General features: G+C 40.8%; 1 protein-coding gene across 4 annotated transcripts in view; it reads right to left on the reverse strand.

The window, feature by feature from the left end:
• yeats2 (YEATS domain containing 2) overlaps positions 1-16,940 on the reverse strand; it is a 52,966-nt gene that overhangs the window by 2,286 nt on the left and 33,740 nt on the right. For 3 of the 4 annotated variants that reach the window (XM_042339111.1, XM_042339112.1, XM_042339114.1), the window contains 13 exons: positions 14,341-14,502; positions 13,084-13,199; positions 12,530-12,688; positions 9,571-9,780; positions 9,080-9,359; positions 8,262-8,411; positions 7,144-7,252; positions 6,288-6,364; positions 4,202-4,281; positions 3,463-3,664; positions 2,997-3,223; positions 1,985-2,059; positions 142-215 (listed from right to left, as the gene is read on the reverse strand). In XM_042339111.1, the coding sequence (XP_042195045.1) occupies positions 142-215; positions 1,985-2,059; positions 2,997-3,223; positions 3,463-3,664; positions 4,202-4,281; positions 6,288-6,364; positions 7,144-7,252; positions 8,262-8,411; positions 9,080-9,359; positions 9,571-9,780; positions 12,530-12,688; positions 13,084-13,199; positions 14,341-14,502 (1,921 nt within the window). The remainder of the gene's footprint in view (positions 1-141; positions 216-1,984; positions 2,060-2,996; positions 3,224-3,462; positions 3,665-4,201; positions 4,282-6,287; positions 6,365-7,143; positions 7,253-8,261; positions 8,412-9,079; positions 9,360-9,570; positions 9,781-12,529; positions 12,689-13,083; positions 13,200-14,340; positions 14,503-16,940) is intronic. The other variant, XM_042339113.1, reaches the window with a different exon arrangement.

Here is a 16,940-nt window from a genome sequence, read left to right on the forward strand (position 1 = left end):
TAGCCAGGATGCTGCCCTCTACAGTTCAATACCCTGCAGAGACACAGTATATGGTCCTGAAGATCTCAAGGAATGTGTGTCCACAAGAGTCAATGCCTTCAGGAGAGGAGAAAATTTCGAAAGAAAAAAAATGAACTGTACCTGTTCTGGGGAGTTCCCTGGTATGCAATGCCCAAAGACTCTCGAAGAATCTCACTTATGAACTGTTCAGTAGCCTAAACATCAAAGAGACAAGAGTGATCATTTTCATTTGATATGACATTAGAACGTCTCAAAGCACTTTATTTACTGAGTTACTTAGTGTAGTGACTGTTATATACAAGGACAAATACGACTAAAATAGGCCAGCAAAATCTCATATACAGTGGGATAAATGACCAACTGATTTATTCTTCTGGCGAACATGAATATTGGCGAGGATGCTGGGACAACTCCATATTCTTCTTTGAAATAATGCTGTGGATCTTTAACATCCAGGAAAACTACCAGAAGAGACAGAAGAGATTTTGGTTTAATGTTTCATCTGAAGGAATTAAATTAGTAAATCATACAGTAAATCAGCCTGGGGTTTATGGCTGGTACATCACTGAGAGAAGCTCTCTGCAGCTCCCATCCTGCAGATGGTAACTGCTCCCATCACTTCCCAAAAGCTTTATTTGAGAAAAAGCACAGAGCATCAGTAAAAGTGTGCCCACTCCACCCCTGTCTAGCTCCACTCACTCATCCCTTTCAATGATACAGTCAATAAAGACTACACATTTTGATAAGTACCATATTAAACCACAGAGGTGAAATATCTAATAATTATCTAGTGGGGTGACAGCCCATGATTTGTCAGTTTTTGTATAATTATCTAATATAATATAGATGGGGATACGTTTTTAAAATTCTCCCTCCTTCCATTACTCTTCTACTTTAACGAAGAACAATGAAATGTCCAGCATCAGGTTCTCACATTCATTGCTGTCCAATTCTACATAAAGAGATAAAGGGATATCGAGATAAGGTGGGTAGGTGGAGTTAGAATAGATCAGCCATGATCTTATTGAACGGCGGGGCAGGCTCGAGGGGCCGAATGGCCTACTCCTGTTCCTAATTCTTATGTTCGTATGTAATTCTCAGACAGAAGTGAGAAATCAGAGCTGCGTGCTGCTGTTGTACTGCTCTCTGCAAAAGGACAACCTATATTCAGTGAAACTACCTGGGAACACTCCAATCTCCTCATTCCGGGTCACAACAGAATTTCTATTTTATTATGAAAGACTATTTTGTACATCTCTGGGGAAAACCAGAGTGTGAAAGTGAGGTTTGAGCTCAGATTCTATCACCCAGACATAGAAGCAACCTGTAGAATTCATCCTTTGCTGATTATTAATGATTGATTCAGCACAGGAATATTCTGTACATTTCAGATCACTGGCACATCTACATTACTATTAAATTTCATATGCATGCTTTATAACCCCTCAGGCCTGCTATCAGCAAGTGCAGCCAGGTGACTTTCCCTTGCACTCCCTAAATTGCAGTCTTAATAATAATAATAATAATCCTTGCATTTGATATAGCGCTTTTCACGTCAGGAGGACGTCCCAAAGCGCTTCACAGAACACACTGTAAAGTGAATTGACTGTATATTTGTGGGCGAACGCGGCAGCCAATTGCGCACAGCAATGTCCCACAAACAGTCATAGATTGAAAATGACCAATTTAATTATTGTTTTTAGTTTTGGAGGGATTATTATTAGGCGTGTGGAGTAAGGAAACTTGCCCAAGGTTTCGCCCTCTGCCTGGAATTGAACTCAGGTCTCTCACTTGCAAAGCGAGTGCTCTAACCACTGAGCTACAGGACTCCACAAAGTCTTTCAGGCTTGTGACTCAAGCTGACTGAATGCTTGTGTTTCCTGCACAAGTGACTGGCGACATGGGCCCTGTCCAACTGGAGTGTGATGTAGCCTTGCAGTGAACTCCAAGCTCTGACTCTTACCTTTACAATCATATCTTCAATCACCGGCACCTGCATATTCTTCTCCACCTCCAGAGGCTCAAAATGAATGCCAATCTACAAAGAGGCAAAGATTCGACTTTCAACTGAAGGTTCTTAATAGGTGTTTATTCAGCCAATGTCAAAGGTAAGAGGGATTCCAACCAGTTATTTTGTCAGTGATTGTTTTAATGATGAGCGCTGAGGAATGACTTAGTGTTCCTGAAAGAGGAACCAAATTGATACATATGGTCAAAGCTGCATTAGTTCTGAGATCAAGTACTGGAGGAGCTGTAACTTTCTTCAGTTCAACTTTGATAAGACTTGAAGCTATTTTCTTCGGTTCACACCAGTGCCTATCTTCCTCTGGCTTGTTCAATTAACATCACAACTCCTCGCTGCAACTGCATTCAGCTTAGTTTTAAACATCACATCCAATGAATCATCAAACCTTCTCCTTCAACCTCCAGAGCTTGCTCACTCACACCCCTGCTTTGCCATTAAGCTCGATTATTAAGTGCTTTGAAAAGTTCTTTTACATAATTGCCATTATATAAATAGAATTTCGCCCACAAAATACATAGTCACTGCATCTTATAGTAAATTCGCTGAAGCATCTTGAGATGTCTCGAAGACGTGATAAGGTGCTATATCAAATGTAACTATTATTATTATATATAATTTGTTGTATTTCACTGACAACAGTTTAGCCCTCCTTCATGTGGTCAGTCTCATTCCCTAGCCAATTCTTCCAATAGTGACCTCAAACTGTCCATTTAAACTTCCTCCCACTGAACAGAAAGTTCATTACAATTCTTACTGATGAAGCTGCTTCATCTTAAAAAGAGGTATTGCTGACGATGCCTCAACAATCCAGCAGTGTAATGTCTGGGCATGGGGAGAAGAGGATGCACTACACATAAATATTTGGGGATTGTCAGTAAATAGAATGTCACTGAATGACATCTTCCTGTGAACATGTGTTGATGACTGTGCACCAGCTTTTCACCCTTACCTGCTGTGCAGTGTCTCTGGCAAACTCCATTGCTGGCATCATGCCCATGTAGAATTTGACCTCTTCATCCTCCTCTTCCTGCTCCTTCTTGACTTTGACTTTTGTCAGCTCCATCACACCCACAATGTCCAACTCCTCCTCACTCTCGGGCTCAGTTTTCAGAATGTTCTCCACCTCCGTCAACCTGTGGCACAGCTCATCAGCACTGCTGTACGAGCACGGGAACTCTGAAAAAAGAGGACCAACACGCTCACAAAATCCCTTCACCCAGGACCTAATTTGATTTTTATAAAACAATCGTTGCGCTTGATCAGGAAGCGGGTTTAGCCAGAGCCATTGGAGCGCTCCGCAAAAACCTATTTCTTTTATGAAGCGTACAATTATTTCGAAAGGAGTTGGGCATAAACCATCCAGCCATTCGATGAGAAATCATCCAAGTTCCTATTGAAGTAAAGAGTGAACAAACCTGGTTCATTGTCGATCTGAGTTAGAATGTCTTCTATTGAATTCTCTTCGGACATGGTGGTCTCGGGGTCAGGGGGCGTGTAAGCTCGCTGCCTGCACCACCACATAATCTGCTTGGTTTTCATCACCTCAATGCTACTGAACCTTGGACATGTCTCTACCACCTCTTGCAGCATCTTCCTCACAACAACTGCTCGCTGCCACTAGACAAGGAGAAAGGCCATACGAGAGTTTGGTCACAATTACTGTATCCCACAGACCACACACAAACTTACTTTGAAAGTAGAAAATTATTTTCAATCTGGAATCCTCCCCCGTAACTATAAACACCCAAATAAGTGTCCTCAAGAAGAAATCAAATGCTTTTTCTTTTCAGTCTTTTATAGCGTTAAGTTTTTCAGATTGAAAATACAGTACTTATGTTTCCCCTCCCCCATTCTTTAATAGCAGATAAATATAAGAGATTTTTAAAAAATTGGTAGGTTGACTTTAATCTCGTCAAAGAATGCTAGCATTGAGAAATCGATGATCTCCCCACCTACTGTCTGCAATCCAGCACTCTTCTCCCAGGCCTGGTAGAGCAGGGGTTAGGAGACAGAGTGAAGTCCCATCTGCACTGCTCCATTAAACATTCCTTTAACAATCGTAATAACCACTTACGACAGTGCAAAGATATTGATGGATGAATCAAACGTTTGACTTCCAGGAATTCTTTTGGGTTACCGAACAACCCTCCTTACCTCCGATGCTCTCCGCTTCCCAATATTCCAACTGTAATACTGCTCCAGAGACGTAGCGGTGAACGGATGGGAATCCTCTGCTGGTGGAAGGAAAAAGCAGTCATGTTATACACATCAATACTCAGTAACAATTCACATCAATACTCAAGAGTGAAATCCACTTACTACTTACTACAATTAATCCACAGGAACACTTCAAAGAAGCCTGTCAAGATGGAGCATCAATTTATTGCTCTTCTCTGAACTCTCTCCAACACCTCAATGTCCTCAATGTCCCTTTGGTTGGTCAGGTATACAGTATGATTCCAAATCTGGCCTCATCAGTTATTTGCAGAATGTGAGAAGCATTTATGTTCTCTTTAAGTGAATGTGGGAATAACATTTTACTTCTGGTAGCAAGAAGGCACTCTGCCAAACATACAGCCAAATTCCCTGGTGAGTGAAAGCAGCCTAAACTGGGACATTCGTAACAGAGCATTCATGATAGAATCTAACACAGCTATACCTCAGACAAGGTCAAGAATCTGATAATGGAAGAATTGAAGAATATGTATGCTCATTCAAAGAATGACATTGGTTCACTGAGTTTGTCCTACATAATGTCTAACATTGTTGCGCAGGAATGCTTTCATACATGTTTCATAGCAGGCTGTCACTACACACTCCATATAACAATATGAAAGTCATGCTGTGAGAACCCAAATCACAACACGGCATTCATTGAGGCACCTGGAACATCAACTCTTTCAGCCAGTATCGACATACCACTATGCACAACATATTATGGATATCACTGGATGTTTATCAGTGAACTTAAGGCTGCAACTCAAGCTCCTAAACTTGATTGGATTTACAACTGGGCAATTCACTGACAGCCATTCCAATATCCTCCGCATTGCTTTCTAAGCTCGGGAAATTCAACGGATTTGAAATACCCTCAGCGTTTAAAATGTTTTAATTCAAAATGATTGCTCGAGCAGCACACTGGGCTGAGGTTTTCGGCTGAAAGTTTATTGCACATTGTGGTGCTGAAGTTAATAGATTTTCTATTTGTTTTAACACATTTGACCCACTTAGAAAAAGCAGCGATGTGTTAAGTCTTAAAATGTGTACAAGCAATCTATTTCTAGACTAGTGACGTCTTCAGACAGGGAATCTTGATAACTCCATCAGCACCAAAAATATTTATCTTTCAGGTTAAACCTGCAGGAGATTCAATCTCCTACTGTTTGAGCAGATGTGATGTCACTGAAATGTCTATTTGAGGCACAAATCTTATATTGGAGAGAGAATTAAATAGATGCACTTTGTGTAATGGACACTGATGCTTTCGAACAGACAAAAATCATTTTAAAAGGGCAAAAAGATAATCTCGCTGATTAGATGGTACATATATTAAATTAATAGCAACCTTGGGTTTATAGTTTACGACTTATTTGTGTAAATTCAGTTTTTTATATAATCAACTGTTCTGAACGGTGTTAGCAATGTGGGATGTGAGACCACATAAAAAAGCAATGAGCAGAATAATTAGTGTGGGGTAATTGTTAATCTGCAGATAATCTCCAGGTAGTGGAATGCACTAATAATAATAATAATCCTTGCATTTGATAATCTACTGCAGAGTGCCTGCTACACTGTTCCAAGAGATTTCAGAATACTTGGGAACACTAATTTTTATAATTTCTCTATCATAATTGAATTAAACAACTTTACTGGTATGTTAAGAAAGTGTGAAACTAGCTTAAATGTGGAGTCCTGTAGTTCAGTGGTTAGAGCACTCGCCTTGCAAGTGAGACACCTGAGTTCAATTCCAGGCAGGACGAAACCTTGGGCAAGTTTCCTTACTCCACACACCTAATAATAATCCCTCCAAAAACAAGAACAATAATAAATTGGTCATTTTCAACTGCTGTGCACAATTGGCTACCATGTTTCACCCACAAATATACAGTCAATTCACTTTACAGCATATTCTGTGAGAAAGTGCGCAACTAACAAATCTTTTACTGAGAGGGAATTGGAAGGGAATTCCATCACCAATACCCTCCACGCCCACATCAACCTTCCACAGATGTTTACTTACTCTTCTCTGGCACCAGTAGTGGCACTTTCTTTAGGATGGCTGTCAGCAGCTGGTGTTCATTCTCAATGTATTCAAGGCTAAAGACAACATAGAAGCAGGAGCTGGTTAATTTCAATATTAGTGCCATTACCAATGTTGAATTCACTCAGAGAATCTTGTAATATAAAGAATCCAGGCCAATGCAGTTTGTGGCTTTTGAGACAGAACTGTCAGTCAATAACAAGATTCCAACTGACAAAATTACCCATTAGTTAAATGACCATGTTCCATTAGTTTATGAAGTTTGCATTTGGCAAGGGAATGCTTTTGCTAATGTTTCAATTTGTTTTTCTGGCACAAATACAGTAAACTGGACATTACTGTCCCCTCTAGCCTAACAAAGAGAAGTCATAAATTGCTGGTAACCTGGGCAAATGAGACCATAACCGGGAAAAGGAAGCTTGGATTTAATGTACATGAAAAGTCAATGTTATTTTTTTCCATGATAGTGTATCGTTTCTCAGATCAAGCAAAAGTTATACATTTCTTATAATGTGTGTTTAGAAAAGGAGATAGATTCGCAGACTGGCAGTTAATGTGAGAACAAGGGACCCCCTCCCCCCCACCCACGCGCGCACACAAACCAGAAAGAAAGTCACCAGAGAGAGCTCAGCAAGACAGCACATATAGTGGGTTTGTGGCTAGCTTCATCACGCCACCTAATGTACTGATTGATTGTGCCATTAGGTAGGATTTCCAATGAAGTAACAAAATATTTCAGTCATTCAGTCTCCAAAAGGTTAAAAACTGGTAACAACTTCCTAAACTCAACTAGACCGTCAGGTAGATGCTAATTATGGTAAAATGACACACTCACTCTATAATGTCAGAAGTCCCTTCCAATCCTCCATGTTCAACCTTTACGGTATTTAGTGCAGGAAGTGCAGGGCTGAAACAAGGTCCTGTAGCATCAGGCTCTGTCTTCACTGTGCAAAGAAAAAAAACAAATAACAATCAAGAGACTTTTACACTGAAAAGAATTGTTACCATGCTGAATGAGAGAGTGGTTTTCTTGTTAAAGATTTAATTTTAATGCACCTTTGTGCTGAGTTTTATTAGTATTTGCATGTTTGGGTCACTGCCTTGGCTACCTCCCGACTCAGCTAGAGTTAGGAGGCTCTCACTAATGAATATACTTTGGAGATAAGAGATTGACAAAGGCCTCGGTACAGATTGTACAGACATCTTTGGAGAATCTAAAGAGTGGGAGAAAAATAAATGAAGTGCTGGGGAGTGTAACAAAATTTATTCTGTGCATTCAACATTATACGAATAGCAATCCCTCTGCCAAAAAAAAATCAATGAATGGAATAGTTGCGTGTCACTTTCCATCATTGTGTTCAAAGCAATAATCAGTGTTGTTAGTGTTGCAAATGACCTTGCCTCAAGTGAGGTGCTCTTGGTGTGATGCTCTGAGGACTCGTGGAGTCCTATAGCTCAGTGGTTAGAGCACTTGCCTTGCAAGTGAAACACCTGGGTTCAATTCCAGGCAGAGGGCGAAACCTTGGGCAAGTTTCCTTACTCCACACACCTAATAGTAATCCCTCCAAAACAAAACAGTAATAAATTGGTCATTTTCAATCCACGACTGTGGGACACTGCTGTGCGCAATTAGCTGCCGAGTTTTGCCCACAAATATACAGTCAATTCACTTTACAACATATTTTGTATATTATTATTATAAACAGACAGTTAACATAACAGTGCAGCAGCTCTCAGGCCAGTGCTCCTCACACTGTACTGCCTGACCTTGCTCGTTTGTTTGAGGGGAGGGAAGTGGACTTGCAAATGAGAATACATGGAGAAAGAAATATTGGCCAGGAGTGAACTTGTGCCACACACACACACACACACACAAAACACACACACACCAGAAACCATAAAAATGTGCTCACACAAATCCTTGGGAACACCCCTGTCCCCATGTAGGTTTACCTTTGGTGACAGCTTGTACTGGTACAAGAAGGGTCTGGACGCCTCCCACAGGTGTATTGACTCCCAGCTGTTTCAGCTGGTGTGCGGGGATGGTCAGCATAGCCTGCTGGGTGCTGGATGAGGACTGATTCGACTGGATTTTCAGCATTCCTAAGGAAAAGCAGATTATGATTAAAAACCTCAGACTAAAACTGCAGGATCCCTGCTTCAGATGGAGCAGAAGTCAGGGTCCTGTGAGAGATCTTCACTGCACATCAGTGGGGGCCTGACAGAATCCAGAGCCATTGTTAGTGCAGACCACATTGTCAGGGTGTCTGGAGTGGCACAAGAGGATACTTCTGGATTCCTTTTGCTCTTTCTGTGGGGTTGTAGAGATGATTCTACACCCGCACATCCCTACAGCTGTAAAGAGGCACAGCTTCAACTAAAACACCAACGTTCACAATCTTGGCAAGCCCCTACTGGAAGCAAAACCCACCAAAATCCACTATCTAATGGACCTCCTGCACCAAAGATCCATCAAAGAGTGCCCATGGACTAGTTAATGAGCATTAGCATCCCAAAACTATGCAAGATGCTCTGCATTATTTGCATGTATCATATAATGTGTAATTGAATATGTATTTTTGCATAGCAAGACCTCAGAATGAATACAAATGAAAGAAAAGATTACAAGGGAAAACATGATTCTCTGCAATGTCCAACTGTAGAGAGTGTGAAGAGAAAGCTTGGAGAATGACTCAGCACTTATAGATTACCAGAAGGGCAAACCTCCCCTGTAAGTCAAATACAATGGTTTAATAAACCTTTTCTCTTACCAGAAACTGTAGTTGCAGCTTTTCCAGCCATGGTGTTTGTCCCAGCAGAAACGCTGGTCACCAGAGAGGTCACAGCACTGGACGCCACAGAACTGGTCATCTTGCTGCTTGCTGAAGTGCTGGGTTGCAAACTCATCACATGCCCTCCCTGGGAACCAACAGTGATGGTGCGGGTCAGCATTCCAGGTGTAAGTTGTCCCTGTGTCATGAGGAGTGGCTGCTGATGACCAGAGGCTTTCACTAGAGGGATGGAGACTGAAGTTGGGCTGTTCAGTTCCAGCTGCAACACAGAGGAACTGCTGTCAGAAACTGCTGGTCTTACTCCAAGGTTTCGAATTGAAACAAAGAAAACAACTTAAGTCTTCAAATCACTTTACCGAAAAAGACCCTCAGAAATCAAAGCAAATAACTTACAATTTTAAAAAAGAATTAAAATGACTAAGATGTTCTGATGTTTTAAATGCAAACACAAGGATTATTATTATTATTACCTGCACAGTTGTTGAAGGGGCAGGTCCCACTGTTCCTGTGACTGACATTGGAGTGTTAGCTGCTGTAATGACACCACCAGACACTCGGAGGGTGGTGGTCCCAGGCTGTGACAGAGGAGAAGCTGCTGACAGCGACTTGGCTGCTCCATCGAATGACTGAGAATGAGCTGCGACTGAATGCACAGACGGTACCTGACCACCCGGGACAACCTGTCACAAATGAGGGTAACAGATGGGTGGAAGGGAGTTCAGGGCAGTGATTTGAAAAATTCAGGTGAAATCATAAACTAAGTGGTGCTTAAAGGAAAAAGCTGCCAAGTACAAGGCTGTGGTGATAATAACCCAGACGAGAATCTCACACATCACGCTTAAAATGATCAACCGAATGATTCACTCTGGAGAGCGAATGCTCCATGGCTGTTTAAAGGATCACTGCTAGAGCCACATTTGGAGTATTGAACGCAGTTTGCACAAAATACTGAAACCAAGTGGATTTGGTGTATGGACATTGGAAACTGGTCTGATTTATTTTATAAAGGGAAGCCAATTGCTTGGCAACATAATAATGTCACAAACAAGATCAGATGCTGAAATCTTGCCATTAAATTGTATCTACATTTAGGACACAAGAAAGCATGGAATGCTCGATGGGCCATTGGACCCATCAATCCCACTCCTTACACCACATGTACAAAACACTCTATAATGGGATCAATTCCATTTCATGCTCCAGAGGAAAGATTCTGCAAAGATACTGTCTCATTATCAAAGTACCCCAAGCAAAACTCCAGAAGAGCTAACTGAATGCAGATCCCACATTACACATACAGGTTAGCTCCTCGAATCCTGAGGCTAACCCGCTATTAAATGGAGTTCTTTTTGAAATGAGCTAATGAGCACATCATTAACTGCCTTAGCTGGGAGTCTATTCTACAGATCCACTAGTCTGTGGGGAAATGTAATTCCTCTGATCTCAAGTCAAGCTTGAGGCTTATTAATTTTATACTCGTGTCCTCCAGTTCCGCGATAAGAATCCAAATGAAATAAGCTACTGGCTTCTGCTGGCATTTTAAAAAAATGAACTTCAAATTTTTTTTTGTATTAAAACAAATTTAGTTCTGTGATACTCTTTTCATTTTTAATACAGAATCATCTTTGGTACTCTTCTCAGAGACCAAAACTGCACACAATATACTAAATGTGGCTTCACTTGTGATCCATATAAACTTAGCCTTTAAGCAGTTCTGGAGGATTCACTTGTCTGGATACAATCATTCAAAGGAAATTGTTGGTAAATTTCTGTCTCCCATGACCCGGTTTACATGCAAAATGTTTATCTAGGGATTGACTTGACCACATCTATGATTGTGACTCCATCAATCAATCATCAGCTTTTCTTTAGCTGTAAAAATAAACCTTTCAAGCAAAGTGGGAGCTGGAAAGAAAACAAAGTTAGGAGCTTTTGAAAGTAGAAATGCGTCTTGAATTCAGGCTGCAGTGTCTCTCCTGGCAAAACTAAATATATCAACTGTTCCCAAGTCAGCAGTGCTACCAGCAGGACACCTTGTGCACTGCAGCCACATGGGGCAACATTCAAGTCTTGCTACTCAGTGAGGCTACTGCCGTTATTTTAATTAGTTAGCATTTAAACTTTTAAATAATTATAAGTAATATTTTAAATGTAAGGTTTAGTTAAATAAGCAATAAATGCATTTTGTAATGATTTACTTTTGTATGATGAGAAAGACATAAAAATCCCACTTGCATGTAAAACAAGGGGCAAGGATTCAAGATCAGAAAACGGAAGGTTATTCACAGATGGTTCATATTTAATTCCTCTGCACATAGATATAAATATGTGGAATAGACAACACCAGAGGCAAGCAGTTTAGACAGGTTGTTTCAGCAAATTCAAGCAGGATTAAAGGACTGTTTGGCAAACATATTGGTTAAGGGGTATGAGAGATAAGAAGATTATTTTTACTTTAGGGCAAGCAGATGAATGGCAGTGCTGTGTTCCTGTTCTGTATATTTATAACCACCACTGTAGACATACTGGCTGTCTGAAGGTTGAAGTGACTTGTTTGATGCATCCCAATACGTGACTAGACTTGACAATAACAGTTTCACATTAGTTAGTTAATCAGCCAAATAGTCAATAATCACCCCAAGCTCTTTTCCATCTTTGCTTCTGGACACCTCTTCACTGGGGTCACATTCGAAAGGTTACAATTATTCATAATAAACCCCAGCTCCAATTCCTGAGCTATTTCCTTCATGTTATTAATCTCTCTCATGCTTGGAACAGTTTCCTGCAGAATTCACTTCCCCTCAGATGGAACTTTTCCACCTTATGCTTCTTTCAATTCAATCTATCAAATGCCAGATTATTAAACCTTGAAAATGGAATTGAATGCAACTCCACTGGATTGATCTCGCCAAAGACCTTACATATCTGAAAGTATTGTTCTCAGTTTACTTTATCCCATTAAGTATCTTATACAACTCTGAGATGTGTCTTGTCAAGGCCTTATATCTTTTTGACCGTGCCTTCAGCTCCCCTCTCGACTCTCTACCCCCCCTTGCTCCCTCCCTTCCCTCCCCTCACCCTGACCATTTCCCCCTTGCTCGGGTCCTGACCCAACTGTACAGCGCCTTGGGACGTCCTCCTGACGTGAAAGGCGCTCAATAAATGGAATCTTGTTGTTGTTGTTGTTGTTCCTATTAACACTAGGGATTAGCCTGGTAATATAGTAGGTCTGATATCCTATCAGATGTTGCAACATTCCTGTTGCTAGGCTAACAGGGCAACAGTTTATGTTCTTCTGAGGATACTGACTATTCAGCTTTTGTCCAAGCTTCAAGTTCATCTAATCAATGTAGCCCTGGTCTCCTGTGTGTCCTTTCCCCTGTTAAACAAGTAATAAAGCTTTAAGCTTTAACAGAAGATGGCGTTTACCTGTGTGAGGACTGCTTTCTGGCTTGCAGACACTCGGACTGGCTGCTGTGGTGTGGCTGTGGATGATGACCCCTGTAATGATACACTGGGGACAATGGAACCAGCAGCACTTTGCTTCACAGAGGCCTGAGGCACTGGCTGACCAACTAAAAAAGTACCCTGAAAAATCAATATCTGTCGTCAGAAAAACAATTCAAACACAAACAATTCAATATCACTCAGTATCCACAATCTTCAGAGGGTCACTAGATTCCAATGAGGACTGGGAACCTTGGCTGATTTTCCTTAGTACTGTCCCAGTTCAGGGTTGCTTAGACCAATTGTAACTCAACTGCTACCCATTTGAGATCAGCTAAACCAGGAATAACCACCAAGTGAGATCATGAATTGGGTTCAGCAACAGAATCCAAAAACAGTGGATAGAAACTCATTCAATGGGGGGGAGAAAAGCATCAAAAACCTATCCGTGAACAAATCAATCGCTGACTGTACAATATTTGAAAGCAATAAATAAAATAAATTGCAGAGATTGAGCAAGAGGTGACAGCACTGACCTGTGGCGTCTGCTTGAGGATGTATGACGTATAACATAGTTGCTGAGGCAAGCTACCAACAACAGCACCCTGAGTCCCAGCACCTGTACTGGTGGATGTGCCCTGCACCTGTTGACCTGACATAGGAATATCACAAATTTAATCTCAACCAACAAAGAGAGAAGCATTGAGACAGTGAAAACGTAATCCCATCATTACCAGAGATCCTTTAGTGCCAATCTCAGGATGGCACTTTAACTGACATTGGAAGATGTTCCTGCAGTTTACTGCATTGCATTGTACTGTACAGCATCAATAAATTTTTAAAAACTAAAGGGATCAAGGGATATGGGGATAGGGCGGGCAAATGGAATGAGGTTAGAGGATCAGCCATGATCTTATTAAATGACGGGGCAGGCTTGAGGGGCCGAATGGCCTACTCCTGCTCCTATTTCTTATGTTCTTATTTACATGGTTAATGTCCACATGTAACAGGATTAAATCAATCACTCTTGGTGAGTGATGCATGTGTACAATAGTTACTAGTGGAAGCATTTTGGTTTTAATTATTTTATAAGCAAAGTGTTCCTGATCTCCATTCGCGTGGTTGAGTTTTGATTGGAAAAGAAGTGAATCCCAGAATCAGTCATCAGCTTCAGGAGGGGCACATTGAACAGGAGAAAATTTGCTTTTAATTCAATCAGTTTTATCTTTTTGGATCAGTTTGGATGTTTTACATTTCCCAATGGGAACAACAAGTCGATAAATTGCTCCTACAAACATAAATCTCCAATTTACGATCTTTGCAGCATTTGCAATCTAGCTGCTATAGAAAGTAGCAGTGGAGAAGAAATGCCTGACAGGTGTTGGTCTGACAATACCTACCACAGTGCACTGAATAAGCAATGTGAAGAATATTTTACATTTTACATAGTGACTAAATCTTACAACTCCTTTTACCTCCTTTTGTTACCTCCTGAGCTAACACTAACATAGGAAGTTTAATCCTAGTCTATTAACACAGGAGTTTAAACCAGCTTGAGACAGGAGGTTTAACCTAGTGTCGTAATACAGGAGATTTAACCCTTGCCTGCTGCTTTTCCAGTGGGATGAATGACTTTTCCAATGGATATCATTTCACTATGGCATATAATTGATAGGCCCCTGAAAATAGAGGATGAAATGAATAAAGCAGCTTTGAGTTTCTTGGTTGCTCCTGGCTTTCTGTGAGGTTGACTGAGATACAAAAGGGCCTCTTTGGCCAAATCTGGAACTTACTTGCTGGATTGGCAGCCCTCAGAATAGCCCCCTGGGGTATCAGGAGCAGTTTGCCTTTGCCGGAAGGATTCTTGCTATTGGTGGTCAGGTAGAGTTTGGTGCCTGGTGGCAAGTTGGCCAAGTTTGCCAGGTTAGTGGCTGGAAGCTGCAACGTAGCCATAACTGAGGATTGAAAATAAGTCAGGCTCGAGATTGATAATCTTTGCACATTTCATATAGCAAATATTTTGTATACTCAGTTATGACATAAAACATTAATGTTACAAGTCAGTACAAAGTGCAATGAGATTTTTGTGTTTGCTGGGATTGAAAAAGAAGATTTCAGTCATCAACATTGTATGAATACATGATCTGAGTGATTTTGTCACAAATACTACCCACATGTTACAGTACTTATACAGATAACAGTGTTGGCTCTGAAACATACATATCAGATCATGTATAAAAGCAACAACTCCAAATACAGCAATAACGTCTCAATTATTTATCTTACAACTTTGACGCCATCACACAGAAAGTCTGCACAGTTATCACTGCCCACGAAGATAACTGTGAATGGGTAAGAAGAAGCAAAGAATAACTGCAGGGTACAAATCACTACAGTAGCGAACATAGGGGAGATTTCAAGGCCGAGATCTTACTTAAGGATTAAGGTCAAACCATGGTTCACTCAAACTTTGCTCCCAAGGTCTATGCCATCTTAAACTTCAGTGAAATAAATGGCTGTCTTCTAAACATTCCCTAGATCCATTATTGTTTAATGTAACCCATTCATAATTAGTTATTAGATTCTGCCTGTAACTTACTGTAAGATATCAATTACAGTATATGTACACCCAGACATACATAATAGACCATTGATCTAAAACCATTGATTAGAATCCAGTCCATAACCCATTCCTGATCATCTATATATGAGGCATTATTCTCCAATACATCTCTGAGGCTGAAGCATTATGGAACTAAAGAAATTCTTTGAACATATATTGTCCAAAGATGTATTGAAAGTATGTCTACGCAGTTCAGAACTCTCCTGATCAGGAGAGCCTGTCAATCCTTGACTAGCGTCTAACATAAAACCATTCTGATACTGTAACAGGCTTTATGGCTTGGGGACCTTTCTCCTTTAACAGCTGTTGACCCAGTCAGTTGGATCATGTTACAGTGAATTAAATACAGCCTTTCCATATGGGCAAGCTCATTTTCAATTAATATTCTTCAGGTATCCAGTATTTTGTGGGAATACAAGATTAGGAACAATATAATACAAGGCACAAAGTTTTTAATATACCAAGACTTTAACCAGATTTTGGTTGAAGATTTTTTTTTGTCCTACTGCATAAGCAACATTGTATGTACGCGCATTTTGACAAAGCATTTCAATATGTAGAATTTGCCTTTGCCAGATGTAGTAACTTGCATGTAGTAATTAGACAGATCTAATTCATTATTAATCTTTGCCAAAGTAGAGTTCTCAATCAAACACCGTCAACTAACCAGTTCACTGTCTTTCTCCTTTGTGAAAAACAGGATCATGGGATATCAAACAAATGATTTTGCGAACTGACTTAATTGGTGCACTACTGATCTATTACGTGACCAACTGATGTACCCTGAAGTGTAAAAATGTTGTCATGTTCTGCACTCCAACTGCATGAAATGTGGGTGTGCAATAACAAGCCAATCCTACTTTAGGTGAGTTGAAGTGGCTCTGCACTCGTTGATGTGTCCCTTGACATTTGAGAACGTGCTGAAGGCAGCTATTCAGTTCCATGGCTTTCATATGTATCTCTTCATGCTATGAAGAGTTATATTCACCAGAGGGCACAATTTACTAAAGGGAAGTTACAGCTGGTAATACACTTGTCTTCCTATGCTTATGGCATTGACCAGGAACTGAACAATCTAGCAGATGGACAAGTTCAACATGCTCTGCATCTTGTGACTGGCGCAATGCCAACAAGCACATCAACACTTTGCCAACCCACCAGCCCAATCACAGCCATGCTGAAATGTGTTTACCTCCAGAGACTGCACCAGGACTGAACGTTTCATGACCTTTACATTATACTGGAAAACAAGCTAAGGAGCAACACTAAAATAAAAACCTTTCCCTCCCTCAGGGAGTTTATTCAGAATAGGATGTTTGTGCTGTGTTCGGAGAGTCAAAGGTACTACAGTTGCCTCAGTACCCTGGGCCAGGGAAGACAAATCTTGTGTACAACCTGAAACCCTTGCTGTGTTTGTGAACAGACCTGACTTGATTTTATTCCAAAGTATTGAACAATGGTGGGTACTGCTTTCCACCTCTCCTGACCCCAACTTGGGTCCAAAAAATCCTGACTGTGCAGCGCCCTGGGACTCCTTTCTGACATGAAGGGTGCTATACAAGTGTAATTTGTTGTTAAATCAAGTGATCTTTGGTGGAATGTGTGTATGTGCTTGTTGATGGAGATGGGAGTGGGATCTGGCTGTAATGACCTCCACAGACTGCTGACAAACAGTGGAGTCAAAGATAAAAATGACATTTACAAGTGGTGACAATGCCTGTGAAGTGATGTACATTCTTCTTGTCCTGAACTTACACAGGCTCCTAGCAC

This window comes from Callorhinchus milii, unplaced genomic scaffold (assembly GCF_018977255.1).
Source record: "Callorhinchus milii isolate IMCB2004 unplaced genomic scaffold, IMCB_Cmil_1.0 Scaffold11, whole genome shotgun sequence".
NCBI lineage: Eukaryota > Metazoa > Chordata > Chondrichthyes > Chimaeriformes > Callorhinchidae > Callorhinchus > Callorhinchus milii.